Below are 20,206 nucleotides of genomic sequence, written 5' to 3'. Positions count from 1 at the left end.
CCAACATTCAGTTTTAACGTCTTCCTCAAACATTAATTTGTTATTTGTGAACAAAATGAAGGTGAAGGTACACCTTTTACATTTTCGAGCAAAAGTAAACTGCATTCTCCATGTCTGGTTCGTTTTTGCTCGATAATCTCTTAAATATAGCATAGAAACAAAATCAGTTTGCAACTGAAGTTAAATCAAAATACCTGAAAGACTACACTGCAGCAAACGGATAAACGAGGTAAACAATCAAAATAATCCATTCAACGCAGCGGCCATTGATTGAATTTTGTTCCCCTTTCAAGCTTACACTAGGATGTCCAGTTTTCTGAGCTCCGATTGAAGGTCTAAGACTTTTTGATCCTCAAATGTATTCCTCCGTCGGCTGTATCTCGCTCAAATCAAATGGTGTTAACGTTTTGGAAGTTGAGATTAAGCCATGTTTTACAAAAAGAAAACGTATCACATTTTTTGCGATGCATCAAATATTTGAAAGAATCAATATTATGAATGATACTTCAATTCCACTGTAGGAGGACTGACCTCAGTCGATGAATTTGTCATCGAAGTATACTATCGCCACTGGGCAGTTAACGGAAGCCACTCGAAAAGAATCTGATGGAGAGAAAGTTTTCATCCCATCTATGAACGATACCGAACAAATCCATGTATCTTAACTGACAAAAGCAACGAGCTCTTGAAATAGCCAACTCCATGCTTCATCAAATCTACGACTTTGACTATTGCACCATCAATCTCCACGTCCCGAGTAGGTACCTATATGAGGCACTCTAACAGGAAAAGTTGATCGCAAGCGAACGTGTTTCAGACAAAACAACGCGAACCTTATTTGGATAATCCTTCGTAATTTCGGTTAGGTTGAATACCTTTCTGTCAAGTCCTTCATAATTTAAATTACGTTAAGTGGTTTAACTTTGAACCGGAATAAGCCCAGTTGATCCCTTTTGGTAAGCCCTGGAGGTTTTTTTTTACAATGGAGAAGACCTTTACGTCCTAGCCCAGTACACGTGCTATTGGTAGGGTCCAATCTACCACACGGGGTGCACTGGGGGCGAGTCGGGCTCGAATGGTGACGCTGCCATTAATACCGACTAAACTCCATTGGGCTCCGCCATCATTCCTCCCAGGAACTACCTCTCGGTATTACTTCTGGGGGGATGGCTGTACTAAATGTACTCATTCACTCTCACTCACGTGTTCATACGTCCTGTATGAGGCTTACTTGGGTGCTCTCTCAATCGCACTTTGATTCACTCTCAAACACTCCACATGAGGCTGACTTTTGTGCTCACCTTTTTCGTTCCTTGCGAGTCTGACTTGTGTGCTCACCTTACTCATTCCTTGCTAGGCTTACTTTTGTGCTCGCCCCACCCATACCATGTGAGGCTGACTTTTGTGCTCACCCTTAATATGCCGTGTGAGACTGACTTGGATGCTCACCCTTTCACTCCTCTGCCACGCCATGAGGTATCGATAGCTAAGTCCCAACATACTACGCTACGACCCTCCCGTCTTGGCATGAGGCAGTCCACTTATACGCCTATACACTCACTCTTCTGTCTTGCTTCGGGGTGGCTGGGTTTACCCCTTACGCGGTTGCCATTCGCTGCGCCAACCTGCCTCGGCATGAACAGACCATTCACTCTCTTTTTTGCGCTTGGCCTTTTTCGCTCCAGCTAACCAATCACTAGTTAGCCGTGCCCGTCGTCTGTTGCTCGGTTCGCCAGATTACCTGTAGCCTACTGGCAATCTGGATGGTAGCAGCCGAGACTGCGTTCCACTTCTCCACCGATTGACACATCCGCTGAATAAGGATATCAGGGGTTGTGTTCCAGCCACAGACGTCAAGCATTGCTCTTCTTTCGACGTCGAACCGATGACATACGAACAGTATGTGTTCGGCAGTTTCGTCTACACCTGGGCAGTCCGGGCAGACTGTGACCTCCGCGTGCCCGAACCTGTGGAGGTACTGTCGGAAACAGCCATGGCCTGACAGGAATTGCGTCAGGTGGAAGTGAACTTCCCCATGGGGTCTTCCCACATAGCGCGATATGCTAGGTATCAGCCGGTGGGTCCACCTACCTTTCGAGGAGTTGTCCCACTCACGCTGCCATCTGGCGACCGAGGTCACCCTGGTGCGCTCGCGGGCTCCCCTATTTCCACGTAGCTCGAAGCACTCCTCATCTTCCCGAATGACCAACCCGACTGGCATCATGCTCGCTATCACGCAGGATGCATCGTGTGATACCGTGCGGTAGGCAGATATCACTCTGAGGCACATCACGCGGTAGGTACTCTCCAGTTTCTGTAGGTAACTGGTTACCCTCAGTGCTCTTGACCATGACGGGCCGCCGTACCTGAGGATAGATACGGCAACGCCTGTCAGTAACCTACGTCTACTGGCGCACACCTTTGAGCTGTTGGACATCATTCTCGAAAGAGCCGCAACAGCAGTCAACGCTCTCTTGCATGTATAGTCGACATGGCTGCCGAAGGTCAGCTTGTCGTCTATAATGACTCCGAGAGACTTCAGACTTCGTGAAGTGATCGCGACTTCTCTCACATGGATAACTGCATGTTGTGCCGACTTGCGGTTATTGACGATAACTACCTCCGTTTTATGATGAGCGAGCTCCAGGCCTCTCGCGCTCATCCATTCCTCCACCGTGCTGATCGCGTGTTCTGCGGTTAGTTCTACCTCAGGAATTGACTTCCCGTAGACCTCCAAGGTTACGTCGTCGGCAAAGCCGACGATCTTGACCCCAGGAGGGAACTTCAGCCGTGCCCGCACTGTCTCGTAGTGCTGGTGGCCAGGGGCTTGTGGCTCGAGACGGGAAGAGTACTTCGTTAATCGTTGCCAACCGGTCCGGAGACCGTTCTGGGGGTGAGGAGCCCCCTTTGGTCTTGGCCATCACAATCCGGTAGGCGTCACCCCACGGATTCGCGTTGGAACTATCACACAGGTTGTCGAAACACGCTCTCTTGCTGCTTTTAATGGCCTTGTTAAGCGCCAATTTCGCAGCTCAAAACACTTCACGGCGGCTCTCTCTTGCATCCTCGGTGCGAGTTCTTTGCATCCTACGTCTAGCTCTGAGGCAGGCTGACCGTAGAGCTGCAATCTCGGCACTCCACCAGTATACCGTGCATCTGCCGTTTCTTGGCAGTGTTTTTCTCGGCATAGTGGCGTCGCACGCGCGTGATAGGAAGTCTACCAGCGCATCCCCGCTTAGACTGTCGGTGTTGGCCTCCAGTCCCAGGGCCGCGGTGAAAGCTTCGCTGTCGAAGTGATTGGACTTCCACCCGCGTACCTGACAGGGATCTCCCGCCCTCGGATGCTGCACACCATAGTTGATCCTAAAGCGGATTGCCTTCGTCTACCCTCCATTCCATGCCTGGAGCCAGACTCGGGCTGGCAAATGTTACGTCAATCCACGCCTCCACCCCGTTTCTACGGAATGTACTAGCGGAGCCATTATTAGCTAGCACAGTATCGAGTTACGCAAGCGCCTCCATTAGCGCTTCACCCCTGCTATTTGTACAGCGGCTGCCCCACTCCACTGCCCAAGCGTTAAAGTCTCCCGCTATGACTACCGGTTTCCGGCCCACTAGGTCCGACGAGAGCCTGTCGATCATCTGGTTGAACTGTTCTATTGGCCACCTTGGTGGAGCGTAGCAGCTGCAATAGAACACACCATTGATCTTGGCAATCGCAACACCCTCGACGGAGGAGTGTATTACCTCTTGAACCGGGAACCGTCCCGTTGTACAGATTGCCACCATTCCAGACCCGTCCGACACCCAATTGCCGTTGCCGTCAGGGATGCGGTACGGGTCTGATAAGAGGGCGACATCTGTCCTCGACTCCGAGACCGACTGCTACAGCAGCTGTTGGGCTGCTGCACAATGGTTAAGATTTAGCTGTGTTTGTTCACGGCTTCTTCTTATTTGCCTCATCGAAGGGACACGAAGGACCGCCCATAGCATGTTTATGGGCTTGCTTTTTAGCGGTGCAGATAAGGCACTTGTACGTCTTAGTGCAGCCCCGCTCCTTATGCCCCTCCTCGCCGCAGCGACGACATAGTTTGCTCCTGTCTATGTTCTTGCACTCGTAGGCTTTGTGGCCGGACTCAAGGCACCGATAGCACCTATCCACTGATGGCGGCTGGGGTATGCTAATAGGGCATACCGACTAGCCGATCATCAGCTTCCCTTTCTCGGTTACCTTTTTGGCATCCGCCTTCAGTAGCCTGAGGTAGGCTACTTGGGTGCCAGAGGGTCCATCTCTAAATCGCACAGAGGCCCGCTCGATTGTGACGTCGCATTGTTCCTTAACGGCTACGACGACATCTTCTGCGGTCGTGAACTCGTCCAGATGCTTGCACTGGAGAGTCATTTCCGCCCCTAGCGACCTGGCTTGGGCGCCTTCACCAAGGACCTCTTGCGCCAAGGCCTTGTATACCGCACTAGATTGTGCGCCTCGCTTCAGCACCAGAAGCATTTCTCCTATGTTGGTGCGTCTCACGCTACGCACATCTTGCCCAAGGGCCGAAAGGCTTTCGGCCGCCTTCATCGACTAGGACATCGGCGTATTTGTCCTTGTCGGTTTTTAACCACAAGGCCTCGCCTCTGTCCTTGGCCTTCTTCGCGGGCCGCGGTACCTCCGGTGCCGGCTTCTTCTTGGTAACCAGTGTCCAGGGGTTGGGCCCCCCTGCCCCGGTCGCCCCGGGTTGCTGGTACCAACGCTCTGCTCAGCGAGGTCACTCTCGCCCTCGCTTACCTCGGACAGACGGCGTTTGGCCTTAACGGTTGCACGCCGTGTGGTGTCGGTTTTTGCACCCTCGCCTGGCGACTTCCTAGGGCGCTTCGCATTCGACGCCGTCTTACGATTGCCCTTGCCCTTGCCTTTTCCCTTCGAGGGGAACTCGGCCGCCGCTTCGAGCGACGTGGCTGCTCCATAGAAGGTGAAGGCCACTGTCTGAGTGCCTGTATCGACCTTCTCTCTTCCCTCCCTCTTGGAGGCCACTGTCTGGGTTTCTCTGTCGGACTTCTCCCGACATTCCACCCTTTTGGCATAAGCCTGCTGTTTCTGTCTTGCGACACGAACAGTTTTCCGAAGTTCCAGGAGACTCTGTTTTAACTCCTTGCTTATGTTTTGCTTTGCGCTAGTGTACTCGATTATTGAATCGAGCTGCTCCACCACTTTGCGCATCGCGGATAGTGGCCCGTCCAGTGCGTTGGTAGGGCTATTTCCTACCATTACGGGGGAGTCACTGGTGCTATCAGATGCAGCACTCGTCGCTCCACTACTCTCCCCACGGGGGGGGGGGGGGGGGGAGACCTCGCCAAACCACCTTTAGCAAAGGGGTTTGGCACCTCCCTTTGTTTTTGTTTTTCGTTGACTCCATGTTTGATCCCACGAGTAGCGCGAGAATAAATGTCCGCCATGCCAGAGCTCCGCATTAACGTGGTAAGGGACGCTTACTGTGGGGGTTGCCCAGGTACCCCACAGGCTCCGTTAACGATCGAGCATCTTTTTCACCCCCTCGATCACTCATCCCTCGGCACGGGTCGCTTCACGCCTTGGAATTGGGGTTATGCCCTACCTTGCTTTACGTGGTGATCTCGGCCCGGATCATCACAACCATCCTCCTTTACCAGGGCTTGGGACCTGTAGCTCTGGTTCTCAATAGTTCCATGTACGTATATTATTACAGACATGCCACTATTGAGATCCGTCATTCGCTAGCGGAGCCCTGGTGGTTTGCATAGATGCATCTGCACCTGTGGGGAATTCAGGACTCGGGACAGCAATAAGAGGAGAGGGTCGACGCTCTCTGATATAGAGAGAGGGACAGACGGTAGTGACAGGAACAAATCGTTCCGAGAACCCTGAGCTAGAATTCACCGAATAGTACTCTGTGTTCCGCCACCGGGAATTCACCGGAAATGGTCCAACTAACCAAGCTTCCAAAACTGCCGGTAAATGTGGCGGTAAAAAAACTGACGAAAAGTTTTCATATATTTTCTTAGTATTTGAAATATTATATAAGTCAAACATTGATGCGTCTACATGTTCAATTTTGTGGGATAATGATTTAGCTGCTGTAATATTATTCTGCAATAGAACAGTCATAATACTAGGACTAAGCCTAAGCTTAATACATTTCCAAAAATATACATGCGCTATTTGTTTGAAAGTTCATTTATTGTATTTCCATTACAAAACGAATCTGAATCTGAATTTGCAATCATTTAATCAAAACAAATTATTCTCTTAGGTACTTCAGCAGCAAACCAGACAATACAGACCCATTCGGGATGCCAGCACAGGACTGGAAACGTCGATACTCGGGATCAATGTAATGGTTTCTCACAGTCACTTCATCAAAGGGAAGCTGAAGGTAAGTAAAGATATCCCTTTAATATATGGCGTCCCGACCAGGAGAAAATAACTGGGCAATAATCCGAGCATACTATTTTTGGTATTCATATCAAAACTTGGTATCGATTGATTATTATACCTCATTGAGGTATTAAGCAGGTATTGAAGAAACATTTTTCAATACCTGCTTAATACCTCAATGAGGTATAATACTTTATTTTAGTATTATTTATGTATTCCAGTATTTTTTCAAATACCAAATCAATACCTTATTGAATACCTTCATAGATTGAATTTTGTTACTGGAAGATGGAAACATGTTTTATTATTATTCAGGTATTATAATAACTCGTTTTATTATCAAATAGTTATTTGCTGTATCGATTTTGTTGGCTATTTTCGGCAAATTTGAGACTAAGAGAAACGAAAGCAATGAAATTGAAAGACGGATAGGTATTCTAGAGCGAATCAGTTATAAACTTAGAACGGAAAACTAGAACTAGGCAGGCTCATATGGGCATGATCGAAAGGAAATGTGAAGAATTCTTTGCCTTATGCAGAGTAGGAGTTGGGCGTTGCACCCAAGTCTACCGCATGGTCTATGGTAGAACATAACTCATCATAACTTTTTGCCGGCGTCGGCGGTAAAACATGATGATGAGTTATGTTCTACCATAGACCATGCGGTAGACTTGGGTGCAACGCCCAACTCCTACTCTGCATAAGGCAAAGAATTCTTCACATTTCCTTTCGATCATGCCCATATGAGCCTGCCTAGTTCTAGTTTTCCGTTCTAAGTTTATAACTGATTCGCTCTAGAATACCTATCCGTCTTTCAATTTCATTGCTTTCGTTTCTCTTAGTCTCAAATTTGCCGAAAATAGCCAACAAAATCGATACAGTAGAACCTTGCGGCAATTAAAACATAGTAACAAATAGTTATTTGTAGAACATATCTTTGTTATTTTTTTGGTATTTTACCTCTTATGTAGAGCTCATTAATACCATATTGTGGTAAACAGTCGTTGGTATTGATACCTAAATTTAGTATTCCGCAGTTATTTTCTTCTGCTCGGTGAGTTGAAATTAGCATGCTGGCTAGAAAACCAAGCACATTTAAAACATTCATTTTTCGTTAAATTTGACGCATATGCCAATTAAATCATTTATAACCTACGTAACGAATGTTTAAGAAAAATCACCGACCTAAAGGGTGTCAATAAAACCGGTCATGCTGAACTTTTTTCCTCCAATTCGTTTATTTGACATGTTTCAATGCGTGTACTTAAAGGAGCCGTGTGTCCATTGTTTATTTAAAACAGAAAAATAATAAAACAAACATATGTTTGCGTGTCCATCTACGTGCGTGCGGAGATTCATTTCCGGATTCAGTGTAACCTGAGGCTCCTTAAGGGTCATTCGATCCGCTTCCTACGTTGTCGCTTTCATCCATACTACAGTCACTGCTGAGTGGCTTCGACATTGTTGAAAAATTTGATTTGTTTCTTTAGTTTGCGGTTTACTGTAACGAAGCAACCTTCGGTTTTTTTCATTATTGAGGTTTTAACCTTGGTTTTAACCTTAGGGACACTTGCCTCTTTTTCAGGTTAGAGAAATCTCTATACACTGGAAGTTGAAAATTTGTGGAAAATTGATAGTGCAGTGCAATTTGGTTGAAAATGCATTACGCATTCATGTTTATACTTCCGGCAGTCGCGCTAGTGCACTGAGTGCACGCTGCTTTGAAAATCTAGCGAAAACGTCTACAGGCACCAGCCATTTGCGCGACTTCCGGAGGGTTTTGGAAAAATATAAAATAAATGGTTAGTTGCTTTCTAATAGTAATCTACTGTATCTGCGAAATTCTGATTTAAAATACTTGGAAATAATAACTATTTTCAAAAAGGGGTGAAAGGCGATGCTGCATTAGGTCTTTACAAATATTTTAAAAGAAATTGTCGCCTTCCCCCCACCTCTTCAAAAACACTGAAAACATCAGGTGATAATTTTTAATTTTAAGTGATAACCAAAATAAAATAAATGGTCTCGTTTTATAAAACAAGCTTTCATATAATTTTGTTTTTGTCGTTGAACACTATTATGGTAGTTTCGGAAATTGCCTTATTATTATATTATGCATTGTCTGATAGCCCATTTTCTTTTATCGTCAAAAACCATTCGGGATTTGATTCGTAATTTGCCATACCATGAGACATACCCGATTTTTGTTTTGTTTTGACCGTTCTCAGGTGGATTCGACGTCCGAATGAAGCCGTTGATCCATTCTAACATCAAACAAGACTTTGAGGATACAAAACCTTCCATTTGAGACTAAGTTTGTGAAAATCGAATTAACCTTTTACGAGGAGCCGAAAATAATTTAATTCTGTAATATTCCAAGAACCAGTTATTTACGGAATTGTCGGGATGGTCAAAGGGGCTTTGACTGGCCTTCAGCGATGAAAAAGGCTCTAGTAAAACTAAATGTAGATCTTACAAACAATGGTACAATCAGCACTTATGGCAGGGTGAGCCGGGAATCCATTATCGATGTCAATTTTTGTAGCCTTGGAGTACCAGGCAATATGAACTGAAAAGTGTGTGAGGAGATACACACAGCGACCATCAAGCTATCTGATACGGAATTGGTAACAGGACACAGTTTGAATAACACATAAACGAGTGAAGGTGGAAAACACCGATATTTCACAAGGACGTGTCCGCCGAAGACTTAATTTTGAGGGGATCCTCCCTAATCTAAATTCGAACGAGTTAACGTCAGTATACTGCAGCCATACGACGATTACCGATCTACGTATAAGTTGTCTCCGAGCTTAAAGAAGAAGTCAGAGTGCCCGTAAAAAAGAGGGAAATCAGCTGCAAGAACCGCTCTCAGCAAAGCAGTCAAGCTGAGCAAGCAAGGCTGCATTGAGGAGCTTTGCCACAAAGCCAACGTGAATTCTCGCGGAGTCGCCGAGAGTTGCCATGGCACAGATAAATGGCCCACATGCACCATCTGAAAGGTGTGAGAGTAGATGAAGATCATCATCGAAAGGTGTCTCCCGCAGCATGAACCAACTTTCACCGTACAGTGAGGAAGACGATTATGAAGAACATGCTCAAATTACCAACAAACAACTGATCGAGATGGCGAAAGTCGTGAAAGTGAAGAAGGACCTGCACACCAAAAAAATCTGAATATTATCGTTGACGTAATTGCAAACATGACACAATTCAACAAATCGTAATTTACGAAATGACGGAACATTACTGTGTTCCATTTAATTTTACATGAAACATACTTTACATGCGCAATGACATAAAATTACACTTCCTACCATTCAGAACAAACGCTGTATGTGCTGTGGAACACGGTATACGCTGGAGTATTGAAGGTGAACCTTCTCAGATGTGTAACGATTGTTGGTTCCGCGGATGATGTGGTGTTCCATGCAGTCGGGGAATTACTAGAAGAGATGGAGGCACTCGGAGACCATCATAAAACAGAGGATGTGTTGATTAGCAGCCGAAAGACAGCAGCAGGCGAAAATCGCAGTCGTAGAATATATCATCTACTCGAACTTTTAAAGTCACGTCGATTATGCTAAGAGGAAGACGACAAGAGCAACCACAGCTTTGGTAGAGGCGCCAATGTACCGGGCACCATGAACCATCTCAAATCGCCGGACCAAAGCCCGTGAGGTATTTCCACCGCCAAGTACTAGATCGAGTAGGTCCAGTGAAGCGCCAGCGGTGGGTCGTCGAATCTTCAGCGAACCTGAAACTACGCATCGAACCGAACTCGCCAACTACTGGTTAGCCCGTTGAATAGGATATAGGAGTAGATTGCGAAAAAGCTAGGAGCTGAATGACTCACGCAGAAGGGAGAAATTCCACCACCGATGAATAAATGGTTCATTGAGATGGAAGATAAAACTAAAAGCTCGCGAAAATAGGAATTAAATGGCTCACAGAAACGGGAATCAAATGGCTCACGGAAGTTTACCGCTGCCATGTTTGGTGTTCGGAGCTAAATGGCTCTAATGTGTGCAGATGCTGGCGGCGTAGAAGACCTCAGCCGGAAGGTAAATAGCTGGAAGGACTAGAAATTTAATAAACAAGCGATACCCCAAATAAACTACAAAAAAATCATGAGTAAAACAATGTGCGAAACAAAATTAAGTTAGCACTTGAACCGTACACTGAAAATTAAGTATCCGATTCACGGCCCGTGCACGATCATCCAAGAACACACGCGAGTATGCAACGGCACACGATTATAAAATAGAATTTATACACACGACGGTAAGTATACGGTATCACCCGCGTCATACAAACGTACGCGCGATCGAATACGTTAACGTGCAAACGCTCGAGCCTTTCGCGATGAAACCATATGGAAGACCATATAGTTTTAAATTCTGTCCCTAGGTAGCGCCAGCGAACGTGCTATTTTCTCAGTTTGCTATATCTCAAGATCGAATGAGCCTCCATTTTGAAGATGAGCGCGGAACAGAGTCAAACGACTGTCATGTAAATCTGCAAGTCTTCAAGCACAAGCGATAAACCAAAGCTTTCGTTTCCACCACAGCTCAAAAAATTTCAATATGCACAGAATCGTACGTTCGTCAGGCTAATGTATGTGAAATACGCAATTGGAAAAAATGTCAATGATTGATAAGCATCCATTGACGAAAACTTTACATTTGTGAAGCACCTTTGGACTTATTTCAGAATGTTTTCCGAAGGTCCATAGGTAAAATGTTATAATCCTGTTTCTGTACATTTCTATCAAACAGGGTCATCTTTGGCGGATTTTCATGTTTTTTGTGCAAAGTCGGTCCATATGCCGCCACGACGTAACGCAACTATCCAAGCAATTAAACGTTCGGATAATACTTAAAAAGTATTCTTTAATGTTCATACTAAGCGCGTAGCGAACTTTCAAGCTTAACTTTGGATTTTACAAATAGATAGAACCACTATCAGAAAATGCTCTACTCGGATAAAATCTTTATATTTTGGTTGCCTCACTCTATTTTTAGAAAAAAATGTGCTGTAACAGAGCGTTTTGAAAAAAATTGCATTGGCCTTATTGGATAGAAATTGTTTGAATAGACTAACACTTTCAGTACCGCAAAAAAAAATTTATGATTGCTCTTAAGCATTCACTGACGGTTTAATAAATAGTACTGGTTGAACAAAAATATTTGTGGAGCTTCTGAATTTATTTTTGTTTTAATAGACGTTTTTATCTTGGATACGTCTGCGAAAGATTTTCCATAGAGTGCAGATTGTTTATATTATTTATTGGCACATGGGAGACAGATCGTCATAAGTACACAGCGTGGCCTGAGAATAGGCAGATCCAGGTTGCTGGGTTACGAAGGAAATAATAGGTTTGTCCCCCGCATTCTCACCACTCGAACATAGTTGAGAATGTAAGAAACCACCTTTCTTCCTTGACAAAGAGTATTTGCTTAACCCTCTAGTGCCCAAATTTTTGTTTGGCTTGAAAAAACTTTTGTATGTGGGTTTCGTGATGAGAAAAACGAAAATAATGTTGATAATTCATGTAAGCAATGGATTTTTCATTAAAGCCTTAAAATAAGTAGGCCGCCTAGAGGCGGTGTTGGGCACCTTGACGAATAAAAAACAAAATTTATTTTTCTTCTAGTTTCTTCAACAAGCGAATTCAGATGGTTTATATTTTGGACTCCATCAGAACGCAAATTACCCAAGCTAAGGAGTATTTCTCTAGTGCTTTGGTTGTTTAATTATTGACTTCTAATTTATAGTAGGGGAGACCAGTGTCTGCTGGCGATGGTTTGACTTATCATGTTTTATTTTTTAATTTAAGAAGATCGTGTAAAAGAAAATTTTCGAGATTCTTCAGGTGAAATTCCGAACTAATCAAACAAAAAAGAACAAATTTTGTTTGTGGTTACTTACATTGTATATACGGCCTCTGAAAGTTCTTTTCGCGCGATATCGAAAAATCTAGTCATTCGTGGAATAGCTTTGAACTAGCTCTAAATAACAAAAATGCTGAAATTTAAAAACTTCACCTAGGGTAATGAGCCTATTTTCGCCCTAACCATGTGAAGCCGGTGGTTAGAGCAGCGTTAGCCATCTTTCTTCAACGCATTAGAAAGCAAAGATACTGGTGCCAATGCATACACACAGAAAAAAAAATATTGGTAAAAGTAAGAGTGTTCCGCTCTCAGCAAAAAGCAACCAACGCCAACTATTAGGTTGAAAGTAAAACTTTTAAATTAATCAAGAATAACAATCAAAGTAAAAGTTTTCCTTTTAAGCAAATGAAGAATAGTACTCAAAACAAAAGTTTTATTTTTAAACTAAGAGTATGCGTTGGTTGTTTTTTGCTAAGAGTGAAAAACTCTTATTTTTACCAACATTTTTTTCTGTGTGTACGCATTGCATCAATTATATTCCGAGTAATTAATGAAATGGTGAGGCAACCTCCCTAATACGACTAAAATGGGCTCTTCACGCTAATATGCTCAAAAACTTAACGCTTAACATGAACGAAACAGAATGTAATGCAACATAAGTACATGGGAGAATGTATTACACAGTACTTGAAGTGCAGGACTATAAACAGCGCCCTATGTCTAATACAAAAGGAGAAAAAAAGATTTCGCCAACTTACCCCAGACTCCCCTAAATATAATTAAATGATAAGAACATCCATATTCGAACAGCAGCATTCACCCAAAGATTTTAAAACATGCTTCTTTTCGGCTAAAATTGCACATAAAGCTAGTTTCGGTACGATAAGTAATCACAAAAGAATGATTTTTTTTTCGCCCAGGTGCCCAACACCGCCTTTAGGCGGGCAAAGTGTTTTACCAAAAAAGCTTAACTTCCGAATTATTCCACTAAACCAATTCACATCTACAGTAAAATGCTACTAACATGCTACTCAAAAATATTTTTTTAGTTGCTAAAATTTCCAAAAATAGTTAAAATTTGTTTAAGGAAGATTACCACTAAACACAAAATAGTTTTTTTTCCACATTTTCATCGAATTTTCAACTTCGAGTTTCAATTGCCTTTAACAGAATGCTACGATTATTCAAACAATGTGTGTGTATCAAAGTTGTGAGCGTTGGGAAGAAATACTAGTGCGGATGACAACATACAATCATGTTTCAGTAGTTTTATTTAGATTTTTAAAGAGACCGCCTAGAGGCGGTGTTGAGAACTAGAGGGTTAATCCACCAAAAATTTGACAATGGTGACATCAGATGAGGAGGCATGGAAGATTACACATTTTCCACAATCAGTAAGATTATTTTGACTCAGGAGTAATTTTTTAAAGGGCGTAAACATTTCTACGTGCAATTATTACGAAGATGTTTGTTCAATTACTGTGTTTTATACAGCAAAACTTTCTGAGAACGGGTTTCAGGGAATAAATATTTATGTGCGAAAAAAATATACACTGAAAAAATATTGTGTCATTTTTCAGAAAAACAAAAATTTGCGTTAAAAATTTAAATTGTAAAAAAATCATTTTTTCTAATTTTTTATATTTTGTCAACAAAAATCTAAAGAGAAAAGAAACATTTTGAATGTAATTGTATGATGGAGAACTTATCGGCAAAAAAGTTTTTCTAACTATAATTTTATTACAGAATATAATTCTATGTATCATTTTAAATCAAAATGGATAAAACAAAAATCTTTAAAAGTTTTTCGCGTTACCCCATCACAAAATATAAAAAATGAAATGTTTTTTTCGTTTTAAAGACGTAAAAGAAACTTTTTCAGTGTATTTGGATCATGGAGAAGCTTTCATTAAAAAAGCTTTCTTAACAATAACTTTTGACATATTTTTATAATTCATACTATTTGCATTCAAAAATACATTTTTTAACATGATCCTAAACGCTATTTTAAATCAAAATGCTCATAACAAAAAATTTCTGAAATGTAGTAGTTGTCGAGATATTTTAAATTTTGTTGTTAACAACACAATTCTTTTGTTTTATTCCTGTTCAGAAGTTATTCGTGTTTCTCCACCAACAACAATAAGTTTTTCATAATATTTCCTGTAACTTTCTCTTTGACATTTAGTTGATATTGTAAATCAAATGAAAGCTATACGAAAACATCCAAAGTACTATTCAACCATAGTGTCTTACGATTAAACTAAATAGTTCGATCACATTTTGGTTGTTTTCATGTAGCTTTCAAATGGGTTATAATATCGCCTTGATATCCAAAGAGAAGTTATAGGAAATGTTTTGGGCCTTTTGAAAAACCTTTGGGTCTTTTGTTGTTGGTGGAGAAACGCGAATAACTTCCGAAATGGTCGTAATAAAACAAAAGAATTGAGTTGTTAAAACAAAATTTTAAATATAACCACTACATTTCAGAAAAAAAAATTGTTATTAGAATTTTGATTTAAAATGGTGTTTAGAATCATATTCAAAATTAAATTGTATTTTTGACTGCAAATAGTATGAATTATAAAACATAATGCAAAAGTTGTTAGGGAAACTTTTTTATTGAAAGCTTCTCCATGATCCAAATACACTGAAAAAGTTTCTTTTACGTCTTTAGAACGAAAAACATTTGATTTTTGATATTTTGTGATGGGGTAACGCAAAAAACTTTTAAAAAAGGCAAGATCACACGAATTAACTGTTTTCGTTGGAATAGAATTCTATATATCTCGAAAACTATCGCATTTTGGAGAATTTTTGTTAAATGCATTTTTTTTTTAAATGATACTTAGAATTATATGCTGTAATAAAATTACAGTTTTGTATGTCAATTAGTATGAAATTTTCAAACATGTATAAAATTATTGTTAGATAAACTTTTTTACTGATAAGTTCCCCATCATACAATCACATTCAAAACGTTTCTATTCTCTTTAGGTTTTTGTTGACAAAATATAAAAAACAATTTTTTTTGTTTTGGTGAAAAATGACACGACATTATTTTCAGTGCATATTTTTTTCGTACATAAATATTTATTCCCTGTAACTCGTTCTCATAATATATATATATATATATATATATATATATATATATATATATATATATATATATATATATATATATATATATATATATATAAATTACAGTAATCGAACAAAAAAAATGAAATTAATGCATGTAGAAATGTTTACGCCCTTTTGAAATGTTACTTTTGTATCCAAAGATTGCAATTGTCAAACAAAATCATGATTCATAAACCGAACACAACTTCAAAGTTTCGTTCGAATCGACGATAGTCATATATTGTAGTCGGCCGGTGTCTCATGGAATTCCTCAGGTGTTTCTAGAGAAAAATCGTGCAGTCGTTCCTCAACTACATTATCTTCAAAGTACACTGGGATTTCGACTCTAACATTTTATGTTTGGACTGAAAACAAATGTTTGTATCACAATTGTACTGTTGAATCATCTCTCCAAACAAAATGAATGAAAAAAAAACACAAAAATTGGCATTTTACAAAAAATTGAATAACTTTCGCAATTTTCATCGGATTCAAACTAGTAAGTGCTTATTTTCATTAGTTATTGGCAGGCTTTAATTTCCCATAAAAATATATTTTTTAGCATTGCTTTATCTTGCCGAAAATATTGACTACACACTCAATTTTCCTTAAAAAATGACGAAAAATTAAGAAAAAGTTCAATGGATTCGTTAATGACGTCAGAACCAGTAGTCGCTTTAAAACAAAATGTTCTAACGATCGAAAGTGCATTCTATTACCTTTAATTCAACATAATAATATTTCATATCGATGCACTACAACCGAAGATATTTGTATTTTACTGAACGTACTTTTAATTTTAAAGGTAAAATTCATTTTTTCTCTGTAACTTGAAAACTGTTCTACTGTAAATTTTTTGGACCTCATTCAGCACGCAATTTTACATTAGAAATGGTGTTCTAATATTGAAGTTCAGATTTTTATTTTTATTTTGTAAACTAGTGTAATCGAATGAAATAAAAATTCATTTAGTTTAAGAAAGTGATGTCGAGGATTTCTGTTCAATTCAATTTATGAGAATTGTTCGTACCTTCGAATTTTAAATAGCGATAGCTCAAGAACTATACGGCCGATTGGAATAGTTCTGAGTTATTTGTAAAAAAGAATGAATATGTAATAAAGTTATAAAGTTGTGAGCTTTTTGTGCAGTTATTATTTGCGTTTATTTGGCATCGAGAAAAAGCAATTGAGAAATTCAATGTCATATCAGTAATTTATATTTACACGTCTTGCAATTTTTGAGATGGTCTCCCATGGGGCACTTATCATAAATCTGACTTAAAATTTAGTGTAGTTTCAAGATATGGCCTCATCTTGCGCATTTTTGCGCCGAAATTTTTATATCTATGTTTCTGAAAATACCTATATAAAGACGCCCTATAGTTCATAAATCTTCTTTCAAATTAGCTGCCTAAACAACATCATATTACTGAATCATAGGATCATTCGCCTCTTTTCGGGTTAGAAAAATCTCTAACCCTATATACGGGGTCGGTAATCGAACCTAGGTGAGTTACGTACAAGGCAATCGATTTACCAACTACGCTATGCCCGTCCCCTAATTTTTAGTTACATGAACCAATTTTTATAATTTTGTCGCACCTTTGTATGGATAAGTGCCACTGTGCAACGTTGAACGACGTCCAACAAACCATTCAACAGACGTCCATCGTTGGACTCGTGTTGGACGATTTTAAAAGATTTTTTAGGCTTCCTGGTGGTTTATAACATATATTAAGAAATTGTGCTTGGAAAACTACCATTACAAAAAAATTTGATCTTCCGAAACGATTTCACGTTGAAAAATCCGCTGGGAGAAGATTGACAGTCCTTTCATGGAGTTTCCTTGATTGGCACAACTGCATATAATTCAGTAGAACTACAAGCTTTGCGACGATTATAAGCAATATCGAGGCTGTTCTACAATATGAAAGAAGAAAAAAAAATGCAACACAAGAAATAGGAAAAACTCAATCTTGGTTTCTCGCAAATGTGTTAATGAGCTGAAAGTTTTCCCAAGTGCAACAAGACGTCATTGTTTGTCAGTGAAAGCAGCGGCAATTCATTAAACGTAGCTTCATCACTTCGTTAAAAAATTCGCTTCAACTTTGGAAGTGAACTTCCGGTTCCTTATTCTGCTTACAAGTCGGTTTTCGGTATCGTTCGCGGTGAGACAATACAACGGTCCCGAACCCTTTTTGCCGTTTCCCTTCCTTGCACAACAACAGCAAACTTTGTTCCTTGGTCCCGCAAAACAGCATTGTTGCAGTCCGCTGCGCAGTACCTCAAACAAGAAAAGCGCTGGACCGGTAAATGCTTCTCAGCCTTATTGAAATGTTAATCAAAACGGAAAAGTTAAATTAATTAATTATAAATTCTAATTTAAATTTATGTCACCCCTTTTCTCCGTAGTTTGCTTCGCGCCGGGCGAAAATCTTTGGGTCAGCTGAATGAGCTGCTTTGTAGAAAGAATTGATCGCGAATGCAGGAAAAAAACGCTTCATTTTTTTCGTCATTCGCCTCAAATAAGGTACAACCAGGCTAGCTTAGCTCTCGAGCGGGTGGCGGACCAGCTCTCCACGAACGAGGCATTTCCAATAGCCGGAAAGGTTCGCCTGAAAGTAGGATCCTTCAATCCATTTCGGCACTTTCCTTTCGAACCGTTTCCAGAGCAAACAAAAGCTTCAATTCCATCACGGGTAAACGGTGTTAATTAAAAGTTAAATTGATTTGGGAACCTTTTTGAGACGGTACCGATAGAAGAACCAGCCCATCTTCACTGAATCATTACCAGGGATGGTTGCATGTCACCGCACAGTGATAACCTGTCCTACAATAGTCGGCCACAACCTTAAAAGCTGTTAATGTTTGATGTAAATTTAACTTTTTAATAAATTTAGAGGGGTTGAATTAATATTTAGTTTTTTTTACATTGGTGATTCAAAAATACAAATACAAGTACAATAACTCTCAAATGCCATGCACAACAAATGATCGGTTTCAAAAAGACCCCCAACCTCTCTTAATGTGAGAATATAAGATTTATCTTTAAAATGAAAACTTTTTATTATAATCAGAATCATAGCTAAACAGATTTATTATTATTTGAATAACAGTGTTTCAGTAAAATAAAATATTTAGGTTTTGTCCAGTTCAGCGACATAGTGTGTTATTAATTATTATCATGGAAGATGAAACGTTTTTTTTTGGCGCTGTTATAGATAGCTACCCACTGTATCGAGGGATAAAATTGAATGGAACACGTCAGAACATCTCACTATATTATTAGTCGATGCTATTTCTCCAAAGAATTTCTGTTTTTCTACTCATGGCAATATTATTTGTAGATTCTTGAAGAATCACCACGTTTAAAAATAAATGAAGCCTGTATCAAAAAACTTAAACGTAAAATAAGTTGATAAAAATCAAACACATCCATGTGTATTTTATAACGAGGACAAATACTATAAAAACACTTTGCATCGTCCTTCGGTGAGGCCAACAAGAAGAAGCCATGAACGTCACACAGCTAAATCTTAACCATTGTGCAGCTGCCCAACAGCTATTGTGGCAGTCGGTTTCGGAGTCGAGGACAGATGTCACCCTCCTATTCGTACCTATTCCCGTACAACATCCGTGCCGGCAACGGTATTTGGGTGTCGGACGGGTCTGGGATGGCGGCAATCTGTACAACGGGACGGTTCCCGGTTCAAGAGGTAATACACTCCTCCGCCGAGGGTGTTGCGATTGCCTAGATCAATGGTGTGTTCTATTGCAGCTGCTACGCTCCACCAAGGTGGCCCATAGAACAGTTCAACCAGATGATCGACAGGCTCTCGTCCGACCTAGTGGGCCGGAAACCGGTAGTTATAGCGGGAGACTTTAACACTTGGGCAGCCGCTGTACAAATAGCAGGGGCCAAGCGCTACTGGAGGCGCTTGCGAAACTCGGCGCTGTGTTATCCAATAATGGCTCCGTAGCACATTCCCTGGAGACGGGGTGGAGGTATGGATTGACGTAACATTTGCCAGCCCGGGTCTGGTTCCAGGCATGGAATGGAGGGTACACACATAGCTATCATTTAGCAATTCGCTTTAGGATCAACTATGGTGAGCAGCATCCGAGGGCGGGAGATCCCTGTCAGGTACGCGGGTGGAAGTCCAATCACTTCGACATCGAAGCTTTCACCGCGGCTCTGGGACTGGAGGCCAACACCGACAGTCTAAGCGGGGATGCGCTGGTAGACTTCTTATCACGCGCGTGCGACGCCATTATGCGGAGGAAAACGGCAGACGCCCGGTATATATTTTGGTGAAGTGCTGCAGCTCTACGATCAGCCTGCCTCAGAGCTAGACGTAGGATGCAAAGAGCCCGCACCAAGGATGCAAGAGAGAACCGCCGTGAAGTGTTTCGAGCTGCGAAATTGACCCTTAACAAGGCCATTAAAAGCAGCAAGAGAGCGTGTTTCGACAACCTGTGTGAGAGTGCCAACGCGAATCCGTGGGGTGACGCCTAGAGAATCGTGATGGCCAAGACCAAAGGGGGCTCTCCACCCCCAGAACGGTCTCCGGTTGGCGATGATTATCGAAGTACTCTTCCCGTCTCGAGCCACAAGCCTCTGGCCACCTGCACTACCAGACAGTGTAGGCGCGGCCGAAATGGTGGCTCCGGTGACGAATGAAGAACTACTCGCAGTGGCTAATTCCCTAGCAATGCACAAAGCTCCAGGGCCTGATGGAGTTCGAAACAGCGCTCTCATGGCAGCGATCATAGCGAA

The 20,206-nt window shown here is 41.3% G+C and overlaps 1 protein-coding gene across 5 annotated transcripts in view; it reads left to right on the top strand.

The window, feature by feature from the left end:
* Positions 1–20,206, top strand: part of LOC131681821 (uncharacterized) — a 576,008-nt gene that overhangs the window by 515,337 nt on the left and 40,465 nt on the right. For all 5 annotated transcript variants that reach the window (XM_058962877.1, XM_058962876.1, XM_058962875.1 and 2 more), the window contains one exon: positions 6,288–6,410. In XM_058962877.1, the coding sequence (XP_058818860.1) occupies positions 6,288–6,410 (123 nt within the window). The remainder of the gene's footprint in view (positions 1–6,287; positions 6,411–20,206) is intronic.

The sequence above is a fragment of the Topomyia yanbarensis genome, chromosome 2, assembly GCF_030247195.1.
Source record: "Topomyia yanbarensis strain Yona2022 chromosome 2, ASM3024719v1, whole genome shotgun sequence".
Classification (NCBI taxonomy): Eukaryota; Metazoa; Arthropoda; class Insecta; order Diptera; family Culicidae; genus Topomyia; species Topomyia yanbarensis.
Note: the sequence above shows the minus strand (reverse complement) of the source record. Positions and strands in the feature narration are given on the sequence as shown.